Source organism: Spathaspora passalidarum (assembly GCF_000223485.1).
Source record: "Spathaspora passalidarum NRRL Y-27907 unplaced genomic scaffold SPAPAscaffold_8, whole genome shotgun sequence".
NCBI lineage: Eukaryota > Fungi > Ascomycota > Pichiomycetes > Serinales > Debaryomycetaceae > Spathaspora > Spathaspora passalidarum.
The window spans coordinates 609,960-633,862 of record NW_006767432.1 but is presented as its reverse complement, the minus strand read 5'-3'; the positions used below and the strand labels follow the sequence as shown (position 1 = coordinate 633,862).

The following is a 23,903-nucleotide window of genomic DNA, read 5'->3' as shown; positions in this document are numbered from 1 at the left end:
TCGTGTATTCCAGTAGCCAACGACAACGCGAAAGTATCTCCACATAATCACGAGGGTGCTCTCGTGATTATTCCCAATCAGGAACCCCCCCTTCCAGATCAATGTGTCCCTGCATACCCCTTACGATGGTGATTTATCATTGTTCGTATTTTGTGGGTATTACATACGCCATTTTTTTTATTAATTAAACTGATTTTTCATTATGCGCCACGAAATTGGTTGAAAAAATAATTATGCGAAACAACCTACACAAAATCGATTTCGATGGATTCGCTAACGATTTAACCGAAATAGGAAATATTGAGATCACGACAATCATGACAGAAATCTTAGGTTGTTATTACATCATGACTAATTTTACTTTGAAACGGTATCGAAACAAACTTTAACGAACGGAAGGAAGGAAGACAGGAAGGAAGGAAGGAAGGAAGGAAGGAAGTTGTTTACAATAAATAAATATTATATTTTTAATAGTACATAATATGGGCTGATATATAGTATACAAGGTTCTAGTTAGATCTAGGCACTCTTAAACTTAGTAAATTTTCAACCGCTTCAGTTTTCATAATTGGAGGTAAGACATTAGTGGTGTTCACACTGACTTCCCCTAATGGTTTTCTTTCCTTGGTTGTTTCCATCAACTTTTGAGTGACATTGACTTTCAGCGGTATCAACTTAAAAGTCATTGTACTTGCATTGCCACCATTTAAGTTAACTGGCTGCTTCTTTCTAGTTTCATTAAGAACAAGATTAGTCTTCATCATAGAATCATCAATTGAATCATTTGGTGATGCAGGGTGGTTCTCTTCCGAACCAGATGGCGATATGGTGGTTGGAAATGAAGGTATTGACTTGATTGGTGTAGATGCGACAATAGACTCTTGAGTGAATCTAGTAGGCACTGTAGTTTGAGCAACTGAGAATGGCATTGGGTGTGGGTGTGATGGTGGAATGAATTGGGGTATGGCATGTGTGAGATGATGTGGAGTAGGTGGTAATTCCGTAACTTCTTTCTCGTGATTCAGTTGCTTTCTTAACGATTGTCTCTTATTTTGAAACCATATTTGTACGGCCTTTTCAGTCATATTAACTTTTGCAGCAATTTCAATCCTCCTGAGTTTGTTTGGGGTTGTGCCTACTTCAAATTCTTGATTTAAGATGGCCAATTCGTTTGGAGAAGTTCTTCTTCGTTTTCTTCTAGCTAATGGAGCATTGTCTATAGCTGGTTCTTGAGAAGGGAATGTGGCGGGTGAATGAGAAATGAAGGCGTATGACTTGTCAGAAGTTGGGGAGACAGTTGGTTTTGGCTGTTCTGGTGCTTGGTGGTGTACTTGTTGTGGAGATGATGATCTGGTTGAGTAGTTGGTAACGTCGTGTACTGATGGGATTCGGGTTACCGGAGGGGTAAAGGATGGTGACAACGAGGCGGTCGAGGTTGTTCTATAGAACTTGTTGGAAGATGCAGATATAGGAGTGAATGTTTCGAATGAAGGTAATTTGTGTTGAGAATAAGGAGTAGAAGCAACTGCGCTAGCCAAAGGGTGATCAATTAAATGACTGGCTTGTGCGGTGGATAAGATTGTTGACAATGGTGGTAACACTGGTTTGTGTGATATGGTTGGTGGTGTAGGAGGCAAAGTTCTCTTTGGGGTCTGTAAGTGAATCATATTTAAAAGAATGAATGTAGCGAATGTAAACTAAAGAGTAAAAAAGAGGCAAAGTAATTTAAAATATTTATGGGAAATCCCGTTGGTATAAATACAAATCGAGTAAACAACGAGCCTGTTTTGTAAAATAAGCTGCTTGTGCAATTTACCAGACACAATAAATGAAAAATTTCCTAATTAACCCAAAGTTAATTGTAAATTTGGCGTATTTAATTTAAAGGAACAAGACCAAATTAAGAAAAGACGCGAGTTTGAGTTTAATTGTTTATGTTTACAATTGAACCGACCTGGTAAAATATGAAACTTGACAAAAAAAATATACCGAGTGACAAAAAACGCTTAGATTAATTGCAGGGTAATTTAAATGCAAAAGTGCCCGCGAGAACAATGGGGGATTACTCCTTGATGTTTATTTCGTGCAGTGGAGCTTTTGGGAAACAATTGTCTAAAACAGTAAATTAAGGTCTGGAAAATATCGCGTCGTACATAGAAAATATTTACTTTTTAAAAAAATAATTGTCCGGCAATAAAAACACAAAACGAGAAAATTAAAACTGACAATTCAAGGATTGTATTATTGACAGCACAAAAAGGTAAACATAACCATATACAGAAGAGTAATTTAATGATTACGCGATATTTCTTGGCTCTTTGATTGTTTATTCAATATATATATATATATATATATCGCGTCAACTTAGGTGTTAAGAAATCTAGAACTAAATTAAAAAGAACAATCACAATATCCCAATTAGGCAAGAATCTCACATTTTGATTGATTAGAAATTGTACATACTAGTACTTTTTTGTTTATTATGTGAAGAAAATAGGGTATTACTTTGGTGATGGAACGCGAACAGTAAACAAAAGCTTACGTTATGATCCGATATGATTGTATATTTCGTGAATATGAATTTCTTTTATTGTAGGAATTCCAAATGAGTTCCCCTTTATTGTACGAGTTTCAAATGATGATGCGAACTGTTCTTTGCTCTAGTCCTGGTTTCCTTTAATTGCTACTCCTTTACTGCTTCTGCAGCCTCATTTTATTAATCGTGCGACTTTAGTCACTAGACCTTTATCACGTGATCGAATATTACTAGTTTAAATGGTAAAAAAGAGAGCTATTAAACATCCATACTAAACATTTATATTTTCGAATGATGCATATAGCTTTTTTTATGCATATGCTACGTTGTGGAACATGCATTCTATTCGAAACCACTTTATCAGCCGTAAGAAAGAAATCTCTTCCTCATTGTTTCTCCACATGTTTAGATCACTAGTCGTTTGTTTTGTTCGATTTCTTTTTAGTTGTAAATTTCAGTGATCAGTTAAGCACGTGCATGATGGGGATTACGAACTTAACGTAGTTAATTGAGGTCGTGCATGGTTTCCATTTCATTCTCCTACAGCGGCTTTCCCTTTTTTTTTTTTTTTTTTTCTTTCTGCTGGACTCTCAGAATCTCACTAGCAATTATGGCTCATCTTTTTTCACAGCTACTACTTCCATCTCCACCCCCCCAGCGCTGTATAGCAACACACTAAAACCCCACCTTTGCTGCTGCAAGCAACCAGTTGTTCATTGCTAGACACTACTTAGTTTCACAACTTAACTTGTTAGTATAAATAGATTGCACATTTGCTAAGGATAGGGACCCTCCTTCTTATAACTCATAGACTTATAGAATAATCCCACACCATGGACGAAAAGACTGAGTCCATTCAATCAAAGGTTTCAAGATCTTCTTTTCTTAAAAGGATATCCATTACCTTCTTGTTACTTTTGATATTAATACCATTACACTATTACTACCCTCCTTCAACCAGTTCCATTACCAATTTTCAAAATGCCCCATCTCACAAGAAAACTTCCCCATACATTTCCATAGAAACAATACCATTAACCGATAAACAAACCAAAGACATCAAGAAATTGGGACTCACCCCTAAACCTCAAGTTAAGATAGTCACTAATGAAAAGGGAGAACGTATAATCCATGGTCGTTTCTTACACATCACTGACATCCATCCTGACCCTTACTACAAGGCTGGCTCATCTCTTGACGAAGCCTGTCACGCAGGTAAAGGAACTGCAGGAAAGTATGGTGATGCCATTTTGGGATGTGATGCACCTATGATTTTAATGGACGATACCATTGCCTGGATTAAGGAAAACCTTAAGGATAAGATTGATTTTGTCGTTTGGACCGGGGATAATGTTCGTCATGATAACGATAGACAATACCCTAGAACTGAATCACAAATTTTCGACATGAACCAACACGTTAGTGATTTAATGTATGAAGTATTCAAGAAAAACGACTCCACCCCAGGACTTGATGTTGACTTGGTTCCTTCCTTGGGAAACAATGATGTTTATCCTCATAATTTGTTTAGTCCGGGACCAACCTTACAAACCAGAGAATTATACAGAATTTGGCAAAAATTCATCCCCCCTGAACAATTGCATACATTCAATAGAGGTGCCTATTTCTTCCAAGAAGTGATTCCAAACAAGTTGGCTGTCCTTTCTATCAACACATTATACCTTTTCCAATCTAATCCTTTAGTGGACAATTGTGACAAGAAAAAGGAGCCAGGTTATAAATTGTTTGAATGGTTAGGATATACTTTGAAAGAAATGAGAGCTAGAAATATGAAAGTTTGGCTTTCTGGACATGTTCCTCCTAATGAAAAGAATTTCGATATTTCTTGTTTGAGAAAATATATTGTGTGGATGCATGAATATAGAGATATTATCATTGGTGGTCTTTACGGTCATATGAACTTGGATCATTTCATTCCTTTGGATTCGGTGGCTGCTTATAAATCTATAGATAATGCCAACAAGGACAAGAAGAAAAAGAAGAAGAAGGGAAAGAAATCAAAAAGCAAAGGTAAAGGCAAAAAGAAGTCTAAAAAGAACAGCATTGATGAATTTGAAGCTGAATTCTTTGATGATTCAGTGTATGATTCAGATTATGACTCTGATTTCGATGATGACTATACTGCTCCACTCGAAGAAACAAACTTCTACCGAGTATTTGATGAAAACTTTGACAAGGACTTCTTCCGTGTTCAAGGTGGTGTTCCAAACGGTAAAGTGAAATATATGGAAACTCTTAGAGAAACCTTGTATGCTGACATCAAAGGAAAGAGAAAATCAGGATACCTTTCTGAGCGTTATTCGATTGCCCATGTTACTGCATCAGTTATTCCTACATTCAACCCTGGTCTTAGAGTATGGGAATATAATATCACCAATTTGGCTGAAGATCTTGCCGGTGTCAAGTTTGCCCCTTGGAATGAATTCTTTACTGGCTTAGACCAAATGTTGGAATCATTTGATAAGTACGATACAGAACCAGAAGCCGAAGAAGACGACTCATTCTTTAGTATCTTTGGCAAGAAAAACAGAGACAAGACTTTCCCACTTCCAATGCCCGAGGATAAAGAACTTGGTCCTGGATATGTTAAACAAACATTTACTCCTGAACGTTATGTTCAATATTATGCCGATTTGGAGAATATAAACCTGGGGAAAAAGGACTTTGGCTATGAAATTGAATACTCCACTACTGACGACTTGTACAAAATGGACTCATTGGTTGTCGATGAATGGATCAAGTATGGTCGTAAATTAGGAAAGCCAATCAAGGACCAAAACAATGAAGCTGAAGCAGCTGGTAAAAAGAGAAAGTCCAAGAAGAAAAAGAATGGTAAAGAGAAAGTTGATTATGAAAAGTTAGGAAAGATCTGGAATGAATATTTAAAGAACACTTTTGTCAGCTCCGACTACGAAAACAGAGGCTACGGTTAAATAGATTGTAAGACAGTTGTATTATTGCATTTAATAAATAATTTTCTATTTATATAACCAAAAAGTGATACCAACCTAGTTTGGTTCTAATGAACTTTTTATAGTGCTTGAAACTTAATCATTAGTTGTTTAGTGTTCAAGGCTAGGAACAGGTTATACAAGTTGTGGTCATAACAGTAAACCCGAAAACGTCAAACATGTGCAGGTATATTAATTAGGAATGACAGGCGAGTTAAATTTAGAAGTAGTATAATTCCGACTCCGTCTCATATACGAATTTTACCATTTTACTTCAAGGTTGAATTTAGCAAATATACAAAAAATACTTCGTCACCAAAACCTTCAATTGTAAAGGTTATGCAATTATTTACATAAAAACTAAACGATGCAATACCTCACCTGGAAAAGAACGCCAAAGAATTAATAAATTGGTCTGAGTGGTTCGCTTATCCTTGACCTTTTCAAGGCCAGATATATTGATCATAGTTGCATGATTTCTTTAGACTATCATCGACAAAAAAACATCCGATAGATATGTCCAGATATTTAAAAAAAATCCACCCAATAGATTTGTAAATACATATGCAAAAGATGGACTACCTCGATTTGTAAGAGATACCATTCGTTTTGCCGTGCAACTTGACTTGGTTGGGGCGAATTATATTTTTCCAATTCGATTACAAGAAGAAAAACTTCACTGTTTGATTATCGCAGCAGAACACATAGTCGTACATGGTAAGCAATTCGTGTATCAGCCACGGCACTCCCGGGGGGTTGAGTACATATCTTAGACATCAAAATTCGCACACGAATAACCCCATGCAGTAGTGTGCATGTACCTGCATATTTCTAATGTAAGGCAGAGATACGAGGGAAACTAAACTAAATAATTAGGTACAGCATTATTCACAAGTGATTCCCCAATCAATTCTTAGAACTTGTAATTTGCAGATTCACCACTTTTTGACATGCTTATACCACTAAATTCCTGGCCAGTAAAATCGATACTAGCTCATATACTCATGTCAGTATAATTGGCTTTTTCCAGTTTTATATTTACCTCAGTCTTTGATGCAACTTAATGCATAAATCTGTCTGGGCTCCCGTTCCATATGCCAAGTTTGACGGAGTGATGGACTATTTTTATTTTATCAGAAAATATTGATGCCAAGAATTTCCAAACATATATTCATGCTATTGACTATTTACTTTTTTTTTTTGCAGCTGGGGTTTACACACCATGATGTATCCCACAAACCATACAAAGTGCTGATGGTAGTAAACCCGAGAATGGACTGATATTGTTAGCACAATAACAATTTTTGATTAGCATTCTTCTTTTACAGATTATCCATTCAAACTTACACGTAAGCGACATTGACCGGATTTGGGTTCGTTTTATGTACAAGCCTCCTTTTTAAAGGACAATATTTTATGTTAATATATGGTTAAAGTGCTCCATTATTGGATACTAGATCCTCGTCTAAAAGTTGCAGCAAAAAAAAAAAAATAAAAATTGGAACGAAAGAAGTTTTCTTGCATCCATTCTCGAATACATCCGTACTAATAATGTTACCATTTCAATTTCTAAACTCCTATATATATAAGAGCACGATCTGCTAAATTTTCAAATTTTTATTAGTCATTTCATACCATATTTTGATTTTGCAGCTGAACTATTACTTACAATGCGACAAACTTTATGTTTTTGCTACTTACTATTCCAAATGCTACTTATGGTTGCTGCCGACACCGGGCCAGTGACTGTTAGTCGACCATATACCGACTTACCAGAACCATCATCTACTTATCCACCTCTGTGGAATGGTGATAGTATTTGTGATTCTCCTTTTGGTGCTCTATCCAAAGCAAACAACCAACCAGAACTAAAGATATTTGAATTCAAATCCATTAAATGGATCGAAGATAACTTCTACGAAGTAATGATTGAATTCGAAATTGACGGTAATTCATATACCGAATCTGAATTGAGAGCAATATATATCTTCTCCTTACAAACCCCAGATTATTATCTTGGAAGTGTCGAACTTTTCGTTGAATCGTGGGAACAAAACCTTCTTGGTGATTCACCCTTCCACTTTTATTTTACCTGGGTAATGGAAGCTGAAGATATCGATCAACTCACGTGTACGACCCCATTCCAAGTTTACTATGATTGGGATACATATTTTGCCACTTATCAACATGGTTGTTTCTCCGATGAGTTAACTGATCTCCCAGCTCAATGTTGGGATAAGCCTAACTTTGCTGAAACTAGTTCCCAACAGAACCTTGAAACTAGCTCGCAACAAAATCTTGAAGCTAGCACAGAATCCTTTGAAACAACACAATCACAAGGTACAAGTAATGTAGTTGCCACCCCTAGCACCATTGAACCTACAAGAACAGACTTGCCTGTATTACCATCACCAATAGATTGTCCAAGCCTGTGGACCAGCAATAGTGTTTGTGCTTACGATGTTGGAGAACACGCAAGAAATGCAAATTATCCAGAAGTGCAAATATTTGAATTTAAATCTATACAATATTTGACTGGAAATTTGTATCAAGTTCTTTTTGAATTCAAAGTTGATGGTAGTGTATACCCGAAAGACCATTTGAAACATATATATGTGGGAAACCTTCATATGCCAGGTGGTTACAGTTTTGGTGATTACCTCTATAATCCACAACAAGATGATGGTATCGATCTTGTTGGAGACTCACCTTTCCACTTCTACTATTCCTGGGTAATGGAAATGCAACAGATCAACGAGTTTACATGTACCACACCATTTGAGATTTCATATCTTTGGCAAGAAGTAGGAGCTACATATGCACATGGATGTGATGTATTCGATGGAGTTGGTGACTTACCACTTTTGTGTTGGGAAGAGGTCTGTGAGCCGCTTGCCCAAACCACCACTGAAGAAGAAGACGTTCTGACATCGGCAAAACCTGAATCTAGTACCGTATATCAGGAACCAACACCCTCAACTATTAATCCACCACGTACAAACTTACCGTCAATGCCAGACCCAACAGCCTGCCCCACGCTGTGGAATGGTAACAGTGTCTGTGATATCCCTATTGGTGCACACGCTCTCTCAGAATCCACTTACCCAAAGGTTAAGACTTTCAACTTTGAATCTATTAAATTTATCCAAGATGATTTATATGAAGTTACACTTGAATTTGAGATTGAAGATACCATTCCAAAAAGTGAATTGCATGCTGTTTTTGCTTACTACTTGCAAACACCTGACGATTATTTGAGTAGTATTCAACTTGATGCGTATGTCGGAAACTCACCTTACCACTTCTACTTAGTCTGGATTATGAAGACACAAAACATTGATCAGTATATCTGTACCACTCCATTTACAATTGAATATAATTGGAATGGAATTCCATTTTCCTATACACATGGATGTCTTCCAGATGATTTCGGCGATTTACATGACTCCCCACTTCAATGTTGGAAGAACGTTTGTGATATACATGAACAAACAACCACCGAACAAGAATCAAATGCATACACAGAACTGCCTACCAGCCAAACTCAAGAGGAAACCACCATTAGCACAACAAATGAAACAACTATTGCCACAACTAGTAACCCACAGGACGAAACTACTATTGCCACAACTAGTAACCCACAAGACGAAACTACTATTGTTGCATCTAGTAACACACAAGACGAAACTACGCTTGCCACAACTAGCAACACACAATATGAAACCTCCAGTGAAACAACAGATGAAACTACTAGCAAAATGACATCAGTATCATCCACAGAAAAACAAGAAGTAACCAGTACAAAAGTACGCTACTGCCGAGCCCCAAGGAGGAAGCACTAGTCAAGCAGACAATAAAAGGGAAAGTGAATAGATAGCAGAACTAATGGGTGAAGTTGAAATATAGGGCAATCTTTTTTTGAACCGCATACAGGGTTCTACCAACGAAACACACTACGAACCTTTATTTTTTTTTTTGCAGCTAAAAACAATACACCAAAAAAAAAGTCACGTCATTCATTGCAGCCATCTCCTGACCATGTAAGTTGTCTAATGTACTAGTGCATCTGTAGTTTATATACCCCCCCCTTCCTTCCCCAGATTAGTCACTCCATTATTATTTTTATATTTAGTTAGAAATCTAAAAACTTTTGAGCCCGTAGATCTCGGCTACAATTTAGGTTTCCCGAGGTCATTTACAAACCCGCCCTTTTTATCCCATCAGGCGATTTCCTTATTTATTCTTGAGAATCAATTTATTTCTGGCTAAAACATATTACTTCTTCATCCTGATGATATCTGTTACACTCTCAGATCTCCCTCATGAAGTAATCCAGAAGATTATAGATTTACTCCCTCGAGATATCCTTCTCGAACTATTACACTTTAAAAATAATTGGGCAATCAGCCATGCATTCTGTGCGTACTACCAAAAGATAAGCATCCAAAGCAGGATACCAAATCAGTCTCTGAACTCATACTCCAATGATATAGTCAATCCCTTTGAACTTAATTTTGGCGAGTACGCAGTTCTTGGAAGCAGACAAAGTCTAATTAACTTTCTCAATTCTTATCCCAATTTCATACCAGATGAAATCTCGTTTGATAACCTCGATGATTTGATTGCAATGCATCAAACTCATGATACGTTGTTGACTAGAGTGAAAAGAGTACGAATATGCGAAGAAAAATACGACGGAGAACATAGTCCACATTGGTTTAAAATGAAACAGGTCCAACGCTATCCTTACAATATCTATTCCCAGCAATACAAACATGACACTGTGCTTTGTCAATGTGATGATGTACAATTTCAACCCAGTATACAACATTTGGAAATACCTCAAGCAAAAGTAATGGATAGTGCTGTTTTCTTTGCCAGACTCAAGAACCTAAGAAGCTTTTCTCTGAATGAGCTTTTACATTATAATATTGAATATCTTCCCAAGAGACTAAATTATGTATCTCTTTTGAGTTCTGCTATCCTCCATCTTCCAACATATGATTTAGAACTACCCCCTCAAGTAAAACAATTGCAGGTGAGAAGTTTATTACCTTTAGATACTTACTTGAATATTAGACCAAGCGGTCTGCTAACTGAAATTGAATTTAAAGGAGGGAAGTTTAAAGATATGGGATACTTTAGATTCCCAGAACATTTGACAACATTAGTATTTCGCGATTGTGAAATCGACCTGTTCCTAGACTTCAATACTAGTAACAAGTTCTCATGCTTGACTGCACTACACATATCAGGCTATTTTGGAAAGTTATTCTACTATTACTTTTTCAATACTGCACTACCTCAATCGTTAACTGATCTAAGTTTTAGAAACTGCAAACCATCATTTCAAAGAGGTAGCACCAATGACACAGTAGTGTATAGATACCCAGAACTGTTTACTGATTTTGGATTTTTTAAGCTAAATGATCTGTTTGAACTTCCTAAAAACTTGAAAAAGTTATACTTGAAATGTCCTGGTGTTATGATTGAACCAAGTTGGAAACTTCCCAAGAGTTTGCAACTGGTAGAATTGTTAGATTTTACAGGGACTTTTAAAATGCCAGATTTGGCTATGATTCAAGATTATAAAATCGGGCACATAAAGCTAGAGTTTACTTAATACTAAATAGAATGAATATGTACAACTAACTACCAATTATACAAACATGTTGCAAGAAGTATTGACCTATGGGCATGTCACAAAACCATAGTCACGTGCCAAAAATTAGGGCACAATACCTAGTCATTTCTTTTAGGAAAAAAAAATTTTTTTTTTTCGCACTCTAGTGGGCGCACATTGGGGCTTGTCACCAAACAATTTTTCAAAATCTTCTTTTATCAAAACTATATTGGTCTTATTCTTAGAAATTAACTTTGACTCCATTAAATTCCTATCGTCAATAACATAAATACAAGTCGAAATGGGTGGTGCTCGTGATAAGAAAGTCCAATACTTCTCCAAGTTGAGAGAATTGTTAGAAGAATACAAGTCTATCTTCGTTGTTGGTGTCGACAATGTTTCTTCCCAACAAATGCATGAAATCAGAAAGGCCTTGAGAGGTGATGCCGTCGTTTTGATGGGTAAGAACACCATGGTCAGAAGAGCCATCAGAGGTTTCTTGTCTGAATTGCCAGAATTTGAAAAGTTGTTACCTTTCGTTAAGGGTAACGTTGGTTTCATTTTCACCAACGCTGACTTGAAGACCATCAGAGACACCGTTGTTTCCAACGTTGTTGCTGCTCCAGCCAGAGCCGGTGCCGTTGCTCCATTAGATGTCTGGATCCCAGCCGGTAACACTGGTATGGAACCAGGTAAGACCTCTTTCTTCCAAGCTTTAGGTGTCCCAACCAAGATTGCCAGAGGTACTATTGAAATTGTTTCCGATGTTAAGGTTGTTGAAGCTGACCAAAAGGTCGGTCCTTCCGAAGCTACCTTGTTGAACATGTTGAACATCTCTCCATTCACCTATGGTATGACTGTTGTTCAAGTTTACGACAACGGTCAAGTCTTCCCATCTTCCATCTTGGATATTACCGATGATGAATTGATCAGTCACTTCGTTTCTGCTATCAACGCCATCGCTTCTATCTCCTTGGCTGTTGGTTACCCAACCTTACCATCCGTTGGTCACTCCCTTATCAACAACTACAAGAACGTCTTGGCTTTATCTATTGCCACTGACTACACTTACGAAGGTTCTGAAGCTGTTAAGGACAGATTGGCTAACCCAGAAGCTTACGCTGCTGCTCCTGCTGCTGCTGCCTCTGCCGGTGCTGAAGAATCTGGTGCCGCTGAAGAAGCTGCTGCTGAAGAAGCTGAAGAATCTGATGATGACATGGGTTTCGGTTTATTCGATTAAACTGATTAGAATGAAACTTTTATATAATAGTATTTAATTTCATTATAATATTCATATCTAACGATTTTTGTGCACAAGTTGAGATTATTGTAGATATTTAGAAAGGCATTTTTTTTTTTGCAACCAACTTAAAGTTATACTGCTACACCATGATTGTGGAAGAAGAGGAGGTTGATACCAGGTCAAGGACAACGTATGCTTCGGATTTCAATCCAACATGTACAACCCTACATACCACGTCTTCTTTAGGTTCCGTCACTTCATTCAAGGTTTATCAATCAGAAGAAACAAAGTTGGTTGTAAATTTTAATAAAATCACATTGCTACTAGATGAAGGTCCATACATTGAAAACCCAAATACCACCCTCATTCATAGTGAAAGAGTCATTAACTTGATTGATTCCCTGAAGGAGATTGTTGAAAAAGACCCATTATTAACACCAAGTTTTGTGAACTATCTTACCAATAGCCGCTTGAACAAAATCCTTACAATTCTTGTTGTTGACAGCTTATTACGTCAAGTTGACATTTGGAGTAGCGAGATGTCAAGTTCTGAGAAAGCCATATGGAAAATGGTTGAAAGTATGGTTGAAACTGTTTATCATACAGCAAACTTGTTTGGTATTACAATTAGCGCAGAAGTAACATTGAATATCGTGGAGACATTGAATAGTTTACGGATTCGTACTATACATTCATTAAACGACTGTGTCAAAGATTCAATTCTTATCTCGAATGCTAAACGACAAACCAACTCCACTATTTTCCAATTCGTTGACGACAGCAGATTCACTTACTTCCTTTGCAGACAAAGACACAAAGTGGCTAACGACACTATGCTCAAGGTTTTCAACACGGTGACACCTACCCCAGAATTATTCCAATATGTCGAGACAGAACTTGTTCACGCAAAGTCAATGGCTGTGGCTGCTAATTGTATAACTGATTTTGCTGCTTTGTCAACCAACTTCAACAAGGTTTCAAAACATACTCCAGAAATTACTGCAAAGTTTATTAAACAAGTTGACTCAATCTATCGGCTGGTTATTAAATTCATTTCTTTAAAATCATATGAAAACTTAGAGCGGAGTGCCTATAGACAGATTACTCAAGATTACTATGAAATTTGCCAGACAATTGATAGTGGCATTGTTAATGGAACCAAGGAGACCATTATTCAAAATAGTGACTTGGAACCATTATTGTACCGCAATGAGAATTTTAGGTTTCATATGGAGAATGATTCCGATATCCCTGATTGGGTTGATGAGTTTTACTTTAGAGGGAATGCAGAGGAAGCAGAAGAAGAAGAAGAAGAAAGTCAAGGCAACACGGAAATTGAAGAAAGCCTTCCAGATATACGTATGCCATCGGCCCATAAGCCTAGATTCAAGAAACTCGTAAAAAATTTCTTCAAAGCAAAACTTGGATTCCACAAATCTTCTTCCAAACTGCATTTCTTTCATTGGAAATGTAATGGCTACTAAAATGCTATGTATATTAATAAAAATATCCTAATTATATGTACAAGAAAATCTATTTCTCCCTTATCTCTCCCTTATAGAGGAAACGTGTTCTTCAACAACAGTCTTTGGTTCGCTAACAACTGGTTTTGGAGCAACGGTTTTGGTGACAGGTGCCTTTGGCCATTCTTCAGGTAAGATACCGGCCTTCTTGAGTAACCAAGATACTCTATCACTTGGCTCAGCACCGACACCGAGCCAGTATAAAGTTCTTTGCATGTTTAACTCGATTTCCTTGGTGCTCTTCTCTTGAGATCCAGGTATTTTAGGTACTGGAATTGGATTATAAGTACCGAGAACTTCAATTGGAAGTCTGTCTCTGGCTTTATAACGTGGAATCACAACGATATTATAAAATGGTTGATGTTTTCTTCCAAAACGGGCCAATCTTATACGATTAGCATTCTTAGCTATCTTAGTAGTAGGTCCACTCCACCCTGTCATTACTGTTGTTTGCTTATTAGTTGGATCGTACTGATACTCTTTGAAAATTTTACATTGAAAAATTGGTGCAGAACAAAAAAAAAAAAATTTAAAGACTGCTCACGTGATCACTACTCTTACCAACTGTAACATTTCTATTATACTTAAACTACTATACAATAAAACAACCAACTGTCTAAAGCTTCTTTCTTGCCTTAAACTTTTGCTTAGGCTTGGAAACCTTGGATTTACCATGGACTTTCCCCTTATTCTTAACAGGTCTTGCATCCTCTTCATCATCAGACCAAGTTTCTTCGTCGTCTCTAGTCTTTTTGAATTTCAACTTGTTTCTTTGGCCTCTTACTGGAGCTTGCTTAACAGCATCCAAGTAAGCATCAATTCCAGAACTCTTACCAGCCAATGGATCTTCTTCTTGGGCATCTTCTCTAAACACAAACTTACCGTCTTTAGTCTTGAATTCAGAAGATTTAGAAGAGACATCTTGTTTAGTAAATTTCTTTGGTTTAGACGAAGAAATGTGGGCCAATGCTTGACGATCAAGTAAGTTCAATGGTTCATCACCGGATTCCAAGATGAATTGGTTGGACTTACCCTTGCCTGTACCCTTCTTTCTTCTATTCAAATCTTCGTCATAAATGTCAACTTCATCTTCATCAGAAATATCAGAATCATACAAGGCTTCTTCATAAGCAGACATGAACTTCTTTTCAGGGTTAGCGGAAGTGGTAGCAGTGGCAGCTTCTTCGCCGGCTTCTTCTTGCTTACGCTTAGATCTGTTTCTAGCTTTCTTGATATTGGCGATCAACTTACGGTCTTGTTCAGGGATAGCTTGTTCGACTTCTTCAATACCAAACTTTCTAATTAATCTTTCCAAAATGTGCTTGACTTTAGATTTGAAATGACCCTTGTGTTCATGAGACCATCTCATCAATTTAGCTAAAAGCTCAGTCAAATTTGCCTTCACCATCTCTTCAGGCAAGGACAAGACTTCAACTTTAACGAATCCAATGGCAGACTTTGCAATTTCACGAGAGTTATGAGTCAAGAACAATTCAACAGTAGACGCAATTTCCAAAAGAACTTCGGTAGGCAAAACATCCTTGAATTCAAAGATTAAACAGGAAATAGCAGTGATGGTGGCAGAAATCATACTAGGTGCTTGAGCAGCAAGACCAGCACTAACCATGGTGAAATATTCAGTCAAGGAAGCTTGAGAATTTGGAGCATCGGCGTCAAAACCCGGAACCTTGGAGTTTTCAATGATACCACCTTCATTCATCTTGTGACCCATCTTTATGAGAATTTGATAGGATAACTCTCTTGATCTTTCATTGACATCTTTAGTGGCCATGATGATTTCTTGTAAAATGGCAGGAACGAAATATAAATCTGATTGAGGCAAAACTTCCAAGATCAATAAAACAGCAGTCAATCTGGCTGATCTGGCTGAGTTGTGGGTAAGTTCAGTAGTTTGAATTACAACATTTTCAATATCTCTAATGAAATTCAAAATTGATGCCTTACCAGCATCAGTTTCAGCAAGTTTGGAAATAATTCTATAAGATCTCTTTTGCATTAATGCATTATCCTTCAAGACAACAGTGGATGAGAAGATTGCAAACAAGGCATTGTGAGAAGAAACCGGGACATATTTAGCCATAGACACAATTAAATCCATCATGGTGATACTCAACTTGGCTTGAGTTTGGTTTCCCTTTGGTTCAGGCTTGGAAGCTTCTTCGTCCATAGCATTCTTTAACAATCCACAGACTTTATCGAAAGTAGTGGCCAACTCATCCTTTGGTGCTATTTGTAAATAGACTTCAATAGTTTCCAAAACAAATCCTCTTGAATCGGGAGAAGTTGAAGAAAAAACGTTAAACAACACTGATAAGATGTTTGAAGATTTTGAGGATAAGTATTGTATGTTGTTGGTAGCTTCAGTGATTGGGAATTCTTGTTGCATCAACAAATCATCATTCAAGGCACCTTCTTGGTAGGCAACGTTAGATTCAGCTAATAATCTCAATGCGTGACAAATTGGAACTCTCAAGTCGACATGAGCATACATTAAATCAGAAAGCTGAGCAGCAAACGAGTCATCAAATGCAGTAGTCAAATCACGAGGCAAGTCACAGAAATGTGGTAACAAAGACCAAATTTGATCAATAATAGTTTGAAAAATCTTATTGTTGACACTTTCTTTATTGGTTGATTGCTTGATCTTATTGTCAAAGAATTCCACGAGTGGCAAGATTTCAGACTTGTAAAAGTTTAATTCAGCAAATCTGACATTGTCTCTTAATAAAGGCAATAACCATGCTCTTCCTGGTTGGTCTCCACCGGTAAGGTTTAAAGGTAATACACTTAATACAACTTGAGGACCCATGGTTGAAATACAAGCTGCAATCAACTGTTCGGCTTCTTTATTGTGAGGGAAGTTCTCAGCTTCGTTGGTTCTCCATTGACCCACAGTTTCAAGGATAGAAAGGAAGTCAGGGTTAGCTCTGGATCTCAATTTCAAAGTGGCACCGATAACAAATTCAAGAATTTCCTTAGTGGCATGTTGATACTTGATTGAGAATAATTCTTTTTCAATGAGTTCACTAATGAAAGTAACTGTTTCGTCCACCAATTCGTAAATTTCACCAGTGATTCCATTATCTTGGGAAGGTTGCAACAAGAAGTTATCAGGAATGGTTTGGGTAACAATAGCAATCAAACATTGAGAAGCAGAAGTGTAAGTGTCTTTGGAGTCTGCTCCCAAGAAACTAGCCACGGTTGGAAGAATGGTTGGTAATTTTTCGATACAAACTTGAGGAGCTACAGATGCAAAGCTCTCTAACGCCTTGGCAATGACAGCTAACCAAGAGGCAGCTAAATGGGTATCATTTACCGGTGGTTTCAAATCAAAGATTATGTTCAACACATTAGCAAACTTATCCGCGTCAATTATACTAGTCATTGATTTAAACAACCCTTCAAATGCACCAAATGCTGAAGAAACCAAATATTGATCAGAAGTCTTTGAGATTTCCAACAACACATCACACAAGGATTCAATTTGTGCTGAGGGCCAAGCATTTGATGAAGTGATAGAGGTGATTAATTGTAAACAGTGGATGATTGTAGAATTCAACTCTTTGTTGTCCTTCTTTTTCTGGCTTCTGAATTGTTGCAATAATTCTCTCAACTTCTTTAAAGAAACATCGGCAGCTAATGAAGCACCAGGGTGGATAGGAGAAGGTGATGCAGGTGGGTTAGACAAAATCTTGTTGACTGCTTCTTGTGCTCTTCTTCTTACTTTTGGTCTGTGATCGAATGATAATTCCACCAACCCTAAAAATGCTCTCTTTGGAGAAATAGCACTGCTAGAAGTCCATTGTGGTTGGTCTTGTGCTAATAACAAACTTTCCAACGCACCAATTGTTGATCTGACCAAAGGAGCCTCAGCATCTGGATGAGTTAAAGGTTGTGCCAACTTGGCTAAGATCTGGTTAAACTTGGCTTTCAATAATGCCTTTGGGGTGAATGGGAATACAAGATCCAAGAAATAAGCAGTAGTGGTGGCTAAACTGGTATCAACAATTTGATCATCTTGAATACATTGGTCTAATAAACTCAAGAAGGAGACAAAGTATGCAACAGGAGTCTTTTCGTTTTTTTGTTCTTCAATATTTTCATCAACGGCTGACAAAATAATGGCTAAATGCTTCTGATTGTCCAATTTTGAGTTGATTTGGGTTCTTATTCTGGCAAGTTTATCGTCAAGGATAAGTGTATCTACAGATACACCACCATCGGGGTTGTTATCTGCCATGTTTCTTGAAGTTTAAATGTTCTTAGTAGATAAGATGATCTCTCCAAATCTCTGCTCATCTCGTCTCTATACAATTTTTTTTTTCATTGCAAAAATAGTTGTCACGTGATAATATTCAATCCTATACAAATACAAGGTTTATGCATCTAATTGTAATTCCAGTAAGAAATAGTCAATGATCTCAATGTCCTTGTCGTAATTCATTAATGCGGTTTTATAAAGTTGGATATGTTCCGCTGGTTTGGCATCAGGATCTCTAAAACTCATGGCTGGATCAAGCGATTGAAATTCAGTATGAACAGCGTATTTCTTCGACAAGTAATAACGAATATCATCAATTAATTCAATAGTATCGGTTTCATGTCTTTCCTTAATCCTGGCGGCAGACTCTTCAATTAGCTTAGCAAACTCTTCACGTTCTTCTTCAACTTGAAAGAGTTTATGAAGATTGTACGCTATCATTTTTGTAAGATGTTGTTCCAACTTATCACACCTGGTTTGCCACGCTATTCTTATTAAATCATACGCATTATATCCTAACTTTAGTTTAAGGTCGAGGAGTTCATCAAATGTAAATGAATTGAATTGTGATGAAATATTAACTGCACACATTGTCTTTAACCGTTCTAAAAACAACTCATCAGCACCTAGCAATAGCTCAATCGTTAATGGCAAAGGAATATGTTTCACATCATCATGGTACAAATAGGACAAGATCATTTGGGCTACATTCTGATTAGTAGTAGTTGTAGTTATTTGCACAACAGGGAGATGTTCCAGTTGAAGTTGTGGCCTATTGATGATCTCTTGATCTTGGATCTTGTCCTTGTAAACTGGGATATCTTCTTGAGAATATTTGAAAATATCTGATTTGAACATAGTATCGAAATACTCAGATCTGGCAAGAATAGATTTGTTTACAGGGTAGTAAACAACAGATTCAGTTTCAGAATCAATACATGATAGAATGATATCCGGGATTGAATCAGCTTCTAAAAGTGTAGATCTTTGCTCTTCAGTAATAAATTCTTCACTATTAATATCATCAATATCAACATCTTCCTCTAAATCCATAGGAGATACCATCTTCTCGTTCCATACATATTTATCAAGATATTCATCAAGGTTACCTCTTGCTGTTTCCACAAACTGAAATGCCAAGTCATGCTTTACCTTTGCCCTTTCTTTATCGTCTTTACACTGTTTGATTTTCTCGATTCCTGTTAACAAATCCGGAAGCTTGTATTTTCTCGCCAATTCAATCAACTGGGCTTGAATCAGCGTATCATCAATGGCAATGGAATCAGTTCTGAGATATATATAATCCATAATAACTTTGAATGCCAGCGGGTCAACACTCTCCGGCATATTAACCACTGTCAAATACGCCCATTTGCCGTCATTCAACAATTGCTCTCTAAAATACGGACATCTAGCGGCAAGTAAAAATCGGTGCAACTTGAAAGATGTCAATTCGCCAGAAGCGCTCTTGAATTGGAACGCCACATCCCTGGTATTGGTAACTAACGGATTCAACAAGGATGCAATATGTGCAGCAAAAGGTTGTGTTGAATCCACCGCTTTCGAAATATCAAAACTCACCAAAAGATCCCTAATTTCATCAGTCAATGCCCCGTAGATACATCTCGCACCTTGGAAAGTATCTCTGTCACAAACAGCACCTCGTTGAAGCAACAATTCCACTATGGGGTAATGCCCGCACAAAGACAGCAAGATCAATGGTGAATAGTTGTACTCGTCCACTTGATTGATATCTAGATTGGGCGTAGAAAGCAAGGAGTCTACAACTTCAATGTCTCCAGTACGACATGCCATACAAATATCTGCAAATGCTTTGGCAACTTCTGGATCTTGCTGGATGACAGGTAATACAGTTGAACTTGTAGAAGTTGCATCTGTTTGGTTGTTTGAGAAAACCAGATCATTCGTGCTAGACAGACTATCTGGTCTGGCAGGGTTTTCCCGTATCATTGTTGTTCTTAGGTCTTTTATAAGGTCGGCCATTGTTGTTGTTGTAATTTGGCAACACTTTCAGATTTGTTTGTCAACCTTACAATCTAATCAGCCACAAAATAAAAAAAAAAAAACTTGGTTATTACATCATTGGCAAAATTGGTAGCGTAGTGTGGCATATATAACTGTTGACTTAAAGTTCTATATAAAGGTGTATTACCAGTGATTAGTTTGTTCAAATGCAATCACATATCTAAATAAACTAATACATAAACCGAAATACATAAACTATGAATAAATTAATACTTGTTGACAAAGTACTTGTAAACTGTGCGTCTGAACTTTCCAATTGGCTTCTTCTTCTTGGTGGTAACCTCAGTGTCATCGAGATCCTGATGGTCAGTAGCATTGGTGGAATGGGTTCCTTGAGTTGATTCTTGCTCGCTAACAGGTGTGGAATTGTCATCGGCACTAGCAATTGGAGCTTCATTCTTAAGCTTTGGCTCTGCTGGTGGTTGAAGATCGGTGAGAGAAGATTGCTGAGGTTGTGCAGTTACTTGCGGAGTTGTCTTCTCGAGTGGAGGTTCAACTTCGGTTAGTTGAGGAGAGCTGACGCCACCAACGTCTTCATCGGTGGTTTCCTTGGTCAAGGTACCAATGTCTTCATGTTCAATTGCGTTTTCCACTTGGGATTCATTGGTAGGTTGGAGCTTCACGTCATCCAAAGTGCCAGCCGGAGTTAAGAAAGGTCGCGAAGTTTCTTGAGTTGACGAAACAGTATCGTGAGTCTTTGCAGGGTCAAGCTTGGGAGCTTCTAATTCGCTTTGTTCAGGAGCAATAACATCATCAATTGTAGATTGACGTTTAACTTCATCCATCACAGCAGGGGATTCAGCTATAGAAGAAGCATCGTCATGGTCATTGGTGATGTGAACATCGACAAATTCAGCAAAACTAGAAACACCAGAGACGTATTCATGATTGTCTGACTTGATAGTAGGATTGTCTACTGTATCTCTATTGGATTGGACTTCGTGGTTGGCTCGTGTTGCATCCTTCGATTCATACTTTTGAATAGAGGATGCTTCTTCGGTTAGTTTGATGGTTTCGCTTTCCATATTGTTAGGATTCAGGATAGTACGGTGAGAGAAATGGGAACTTGCAGTGCTGGCAGATTTCTTGTGTCTTCCAAATATGTTAAAAATCTTTGATCCACGCTTTTTTGGCGTTGTTGGTTGTGATGTTTGGTTATGAGTTTCAGTACGCGAATTTCCAACCAGCTCCTTGGTTGAATTCTCCCGTGAAACAGTTTTGTCAGGCAAAATTTCCGTGGCTCTTGGTTGCTCTCCCGGGGTATTCTCTGCAGCTAAGTGCTTCTCTGCATCTGTCTTCTCCTGAGCGCGAGGCATTTCTTCTTCTATATCCTGGTCAGATAAACGTGGTTCTTCAGCCTGAGCAATCTTGTTTTCTTCATCTTCTTTCACCTCCTGAGCTAAGCTCCGTTGCTCGGCTAATTGTTTCCGCTCTTCGGACTGTTCCCTTGCCAACCGGGATTCTTCCTCGGCTTGTTCCCTTGTCAACCTTTTTTCTTCCGCTTGCTTTTCCTTCGCCAATCGGATTTGCTCACGTTCCTTCTCGATCGCTAATTGTTTCTGTTCTTCTGCCATTTTCTGTTCTTCTGCCATTTTCTGTTCTTCGTGTTCTCTCTGTTTGGCTATCCGAATTTCTTCCTCTTCCTTCTCCTTCGCTAATCGTCTTTCTTCAATTTCTTTCTCAGCCAATCGTCTTTCTTCAAGCTCTTTCTCCTGTGCTAATCGTCTTTCTTCAAGCTCCTTCTCTTCAGCAATCCGTTTCTGTTCAAGTTCCTTTTCCTTAACAATCCGTCTCTCTTCTTCTTCCTGTTGTTTAGCTAGTCTCTTTGCTTCCACGGCCTTTTCGTTGGCCAATCGCTTCTCCTCTTCAGCTCTTTCTTTAGCTATTCTCCTTTCTTCTTCAGCCAGTCGTTTCTCCTCTTCAGCTTTCTCCTTAGCCAATCGCTTCTCCTCTTCTGCTTTCTCCTTAGCCAATCGCTTCTCCTCTTCGGCTCTTTCTTTAGCTAGTATCTTTTCTTCTTCTGCTAATCGTTTCTCTTCCTCGGCCTTTTCCTTGGCCAACTGTTTCTCTTCTTCGGCTTTCTCCTTGGCTAATCTCTTATTCTCCTCTTCCTGCTCCTTCTTTAATTTCTTTTCAAGAATAGCTCGTTCTTTAGCCTCTTTCTTCTCCTGGGCGGCCCTCTCTTTAGCTTCCCGCTTCTGTCTATCGGCTTCTTCCTTAGCTTGTCTCTTTTCCTCTTTAAGTCGTTCTTTTCGCGAGGTATCCTTCTTGGCAATATTATCCCTCATCGAATGAGTTGCAAATTGTCGATGATGTCCTTGGTATTTGTAATCGTCGGGAATTTCACCTTCGTGTTTATGATCAGGAATTATTGTGGTTGGAACCGGGATATTTGGTTTTTCCTTCAGAATGGACATTCTTCTCGGACTCAATGGAAGGAATCCAAACTTGGATTTCTTGGGTGATGCAGGCTCGACTTCATCAACAGCAGCAGCAGGAACTGCAGGTGGAGGAGGAGTAAGAGGAGCTGCGGTTGCAACAGGCGCATCTGGCACTCTGTCCCCATATACTTTCTTATATGCTGCTTGCATGGCTGCCGCGTAGAAATCGGCATCGGGAACTGGAGTTTTTGGCGATGATGGAGGAGGTACGTGGGATTGGGGTCGTGGTTTAGATGCTTTTCTGAGAGTTTTATGCTCAGTGTAAACAGGGATGGTCTTGACTTTTTCATTGAATGTGATTGAGTTGGGTGGGGTGGATAGACTTCTTGGTGATGCTGGCGAAACGTCATTTAGTGGCTGGTCGTATGGTTCTTCCATCGGAGGTCGTTGCGAGTTCTTTAATATAGATCTGGGTTTCTCGACTGAGTCCGTCTTTGCAATTGGCTTAGGTTCATCTGAATGGACAGGCAAGATTTCCTTGGGAGTAGATTGATTGGCGTTATCAGGAAGGTTCAATTTCAACATCGTATCAGGCGAGTCCAAATGGCTTGAGTCGACCTGGTAGTCATACTCGAAGTTCTGTAATTGTTCGTCAATCTTCTCGAGATTATTGGAATGGGTTAGGGAATTGACTCGGAGGTTGGCTCCAGAATTCAAGGAATTGGCTCGGGAACTTGTCCTCAGAATATTCTTGGTTGTTGTTTCTATGATGTTGGATCCATCCGGAAGGGTGGTTACTGTCTTTGTTGTTATTGACTGGGTGCGTCCGTGAGAATCAACGACTTTGGTGGTTGTTGTGGTGACTACTGTTTCTTCCATGTCTTCATCATCCTCTGGAGGGGCGAATTGGGCATAAGTGGAATTTACTTTATTGGTCAAACTGCTGTACCTTCTCGGGTTAGGTATTGATGGTTGTCCCACGGCATACGATGCTTTAGGATGATAAGTATATTGACGAAGGGAGTTGCTTCTATTGGACAAGGAATTACTTCTTGGTGCCGCCGCTGGATGTCGTTGAACAGGTGGTTGTTTGACTGGGGAAGAAGACACAGGCAGACTGTGCATTCGCAAAGCTGCGGTGGCAGCCGCTAATCCCGACGAGGAAGGGGATTGGGGTAATGATCGATTATTTGTTTCAGGGGCATATTTCGACATGTCATAGTATGAATCAGGTCGGCTAGTTCGCTAATCAAAACAATGTTAGTATTTGGTTGAAAAAGAAACAGGTGGAGGGGGA

General features: G+C 38.3%; 10 protein-coding genes across 10 annotated transcripts; 5 read left to right on the top strand and 5 right to left on the bottom strand. All coding sequences in view use genetic code 12, as the record gives it.

The window, feature by feature from the left end:
* Nucleotides 1–535: 535 nt before the first annotated feature.
* YOX1 (Yox1p) lies at nucleotides 536–1,667 on the bottom strand (the record flags this gene model as incomplete). Its single annotated transcript, XM_007377847.1, has 2 exons — nucleotides 536–553; nucleotides 603–1,667. The coding sequence occupies 2 exons, from the start codon at nucleotides 1,665–1,667 to the stop codon at nucleotides 536–538; spliced, it is 1,083 nt and encodes a 360-aa protein (XP_007377909.1).
* Nucleotides 1,668–3,369: 1,702 nt separating this feature from the next.
* PHM5 (endopolyphosphatase) lies at nucleotides 3,370–5,490 on the top strand (the record flags this gene model as incomplete). Its single annotated transcript, XM_007377846.1, has 2 exons — nucleotides 3,370–3,402; nucleotides 3,535–5,490. 2 exons carry the CDS (start codon nucleotides 3,370–3,372, stop codon nucleotides 5,488–5,490), a joined length of 1,989 nt encoding a protein of 662 aa, XP_007377908.1.
* Nucleotides 5,491–7,178: 1,688 nt separating this feature from the next.
* SPAPADRAFT_68962 (uncharacterized protein) lies at nucleotides 7,179–9,350 on the top strand (the record flags this gene model as incomplete). The annotated part of the gene is made up of 1 exon (XM_007377845.1): nucleotides 7,179–9,350. One exon carries the CDS (start codon nucleotides 7,179–7,181, stop codon nucleotides 9,348–9,350), a length of 2,172 nt encoding a protein of 723 aa, XP_007377907.1.
* Nucleotides 9,351–9,799: 449 nt separating this feature from the next.
* SPAPADRAFT_68961 (uncharacterized protein) lies at nucleotides 9,800–11,252 on the top strand (the record flags this gene model as incomplete). Its single annotated transcript, XM_007377844.1, has 1 exon — nucleotides 9,800–11,252. The coding sequence occupies one exon, from the start codon at nucleotides 9,800–9,802 to the stop codon at nucleotides 11,129–11,131; it is 1,332 nt and encodes a 443-aa protein (XP_007377906.1).
* Nucleotides 11,253–11,381: 129 nt separating this feature from the next.
* Nucleotides 11,382–12,444, top strand: RPP0 (60S ribosomal protein uL10; the record flags this gene model as incomplete). The annotated part of the gene is made up of 1 exon (XM_007377843.1): nucleotides 11,382–12,444. One exon carries the CDS (start codon nucleotides 11,433–11,435, stop codon nucleotides 12,369–12,371), a length of 939 nt encoding a protein of 312 aa, XP_007377905.1.
* Nucleotides 12,445–12,752: 308 nt separating this feature from the next.
* On the top strand, nucleotides 12,753–14,353 carry SPAPADRAFT_63749 (uncharacterized protein; the record flags this gene model as incomplete). The annotated part of the gene is made up of 1 exon (XM_007377841.1): nucleotides 12,753–14,353. A coding segment is annotated over one exon (862 nt), but the record flags the coding sequence as incomplete, so codon positions are not given.
* Nucleotides 13,919–14,338, bottom strand: SPAPADRAFT_57586 (mitochondrial 37S ribosomal protein bS16m; the record flags this gene model as incomplete). Its single annotated transcript, XM_007377842.1, has 1 exon — nucleotides 13,919–14,338. One exon carries the CDS (start codon nucleotides 14,336–14,338, stop codon nucleotides 13,919–13,921), a length of 420 nt encoding a protein of 139 aa, XP_007377904.1.
* A 160-nt stretch (nucleotides 14,354–14,513) lies between the features above and the next one.
* On the bottom strand, nucleotides 14,514–18,158 carry SPAPADRAFT_144785 (mRNA-binding protein; the record flags this gene model as incomplete). The annotated part of the gene is made up of 1 exon (XM_007377840.1): nucleotides 14,514–18,158. The coding sequence occupies one exon, from the start codon at nucleotides 18,156–18,158 to the stop codon at nucleotides 14,514–14,516; it is 3,645 nt and encodes a 1,214-aa protein (XP_007377902.1).
* Nucleotides 18,159–18,296: 138 nt separating this feature from the next.
* Nucleotides 18,297–20,150, bottom strand: SPAPADRAFT_144561 (uncharacterized protein; the record flags this gene model as incomplete). The annotated part of the gene is made up of 1 exon (XM_007377839.1): nucleotides 18,297–20,150. One exon carries the CDS (start codon nucleotides 20,148–20,150, stop codon nucleotides 18,297–18,299), a length of 1,854 nt encoding a protein of 617 aa, XP_007377901.1.
* Nucleotides 20,151–20,431: 281 nt separating this feature from the next.
* On the bottom strand, nucleotides 20,432–23,821 carry SPAPADRAFT_52961 (uncharacterized protein; the record flags this gene model as incomplete). Its single annotated transcript, XM_007377838.1, has 1 exon — nucleotides 20,432–23,821. One exon carries the CDS (start codon nucleotides 23,819–23,821, stop codon nucleotides 20,432–20,434), a length of 3,390 nt encoding a protein of 1,129 aa, XP_007377900.1.
* Nucleotides 23,822–23,903: the final 82 nt, after the last annotated feature.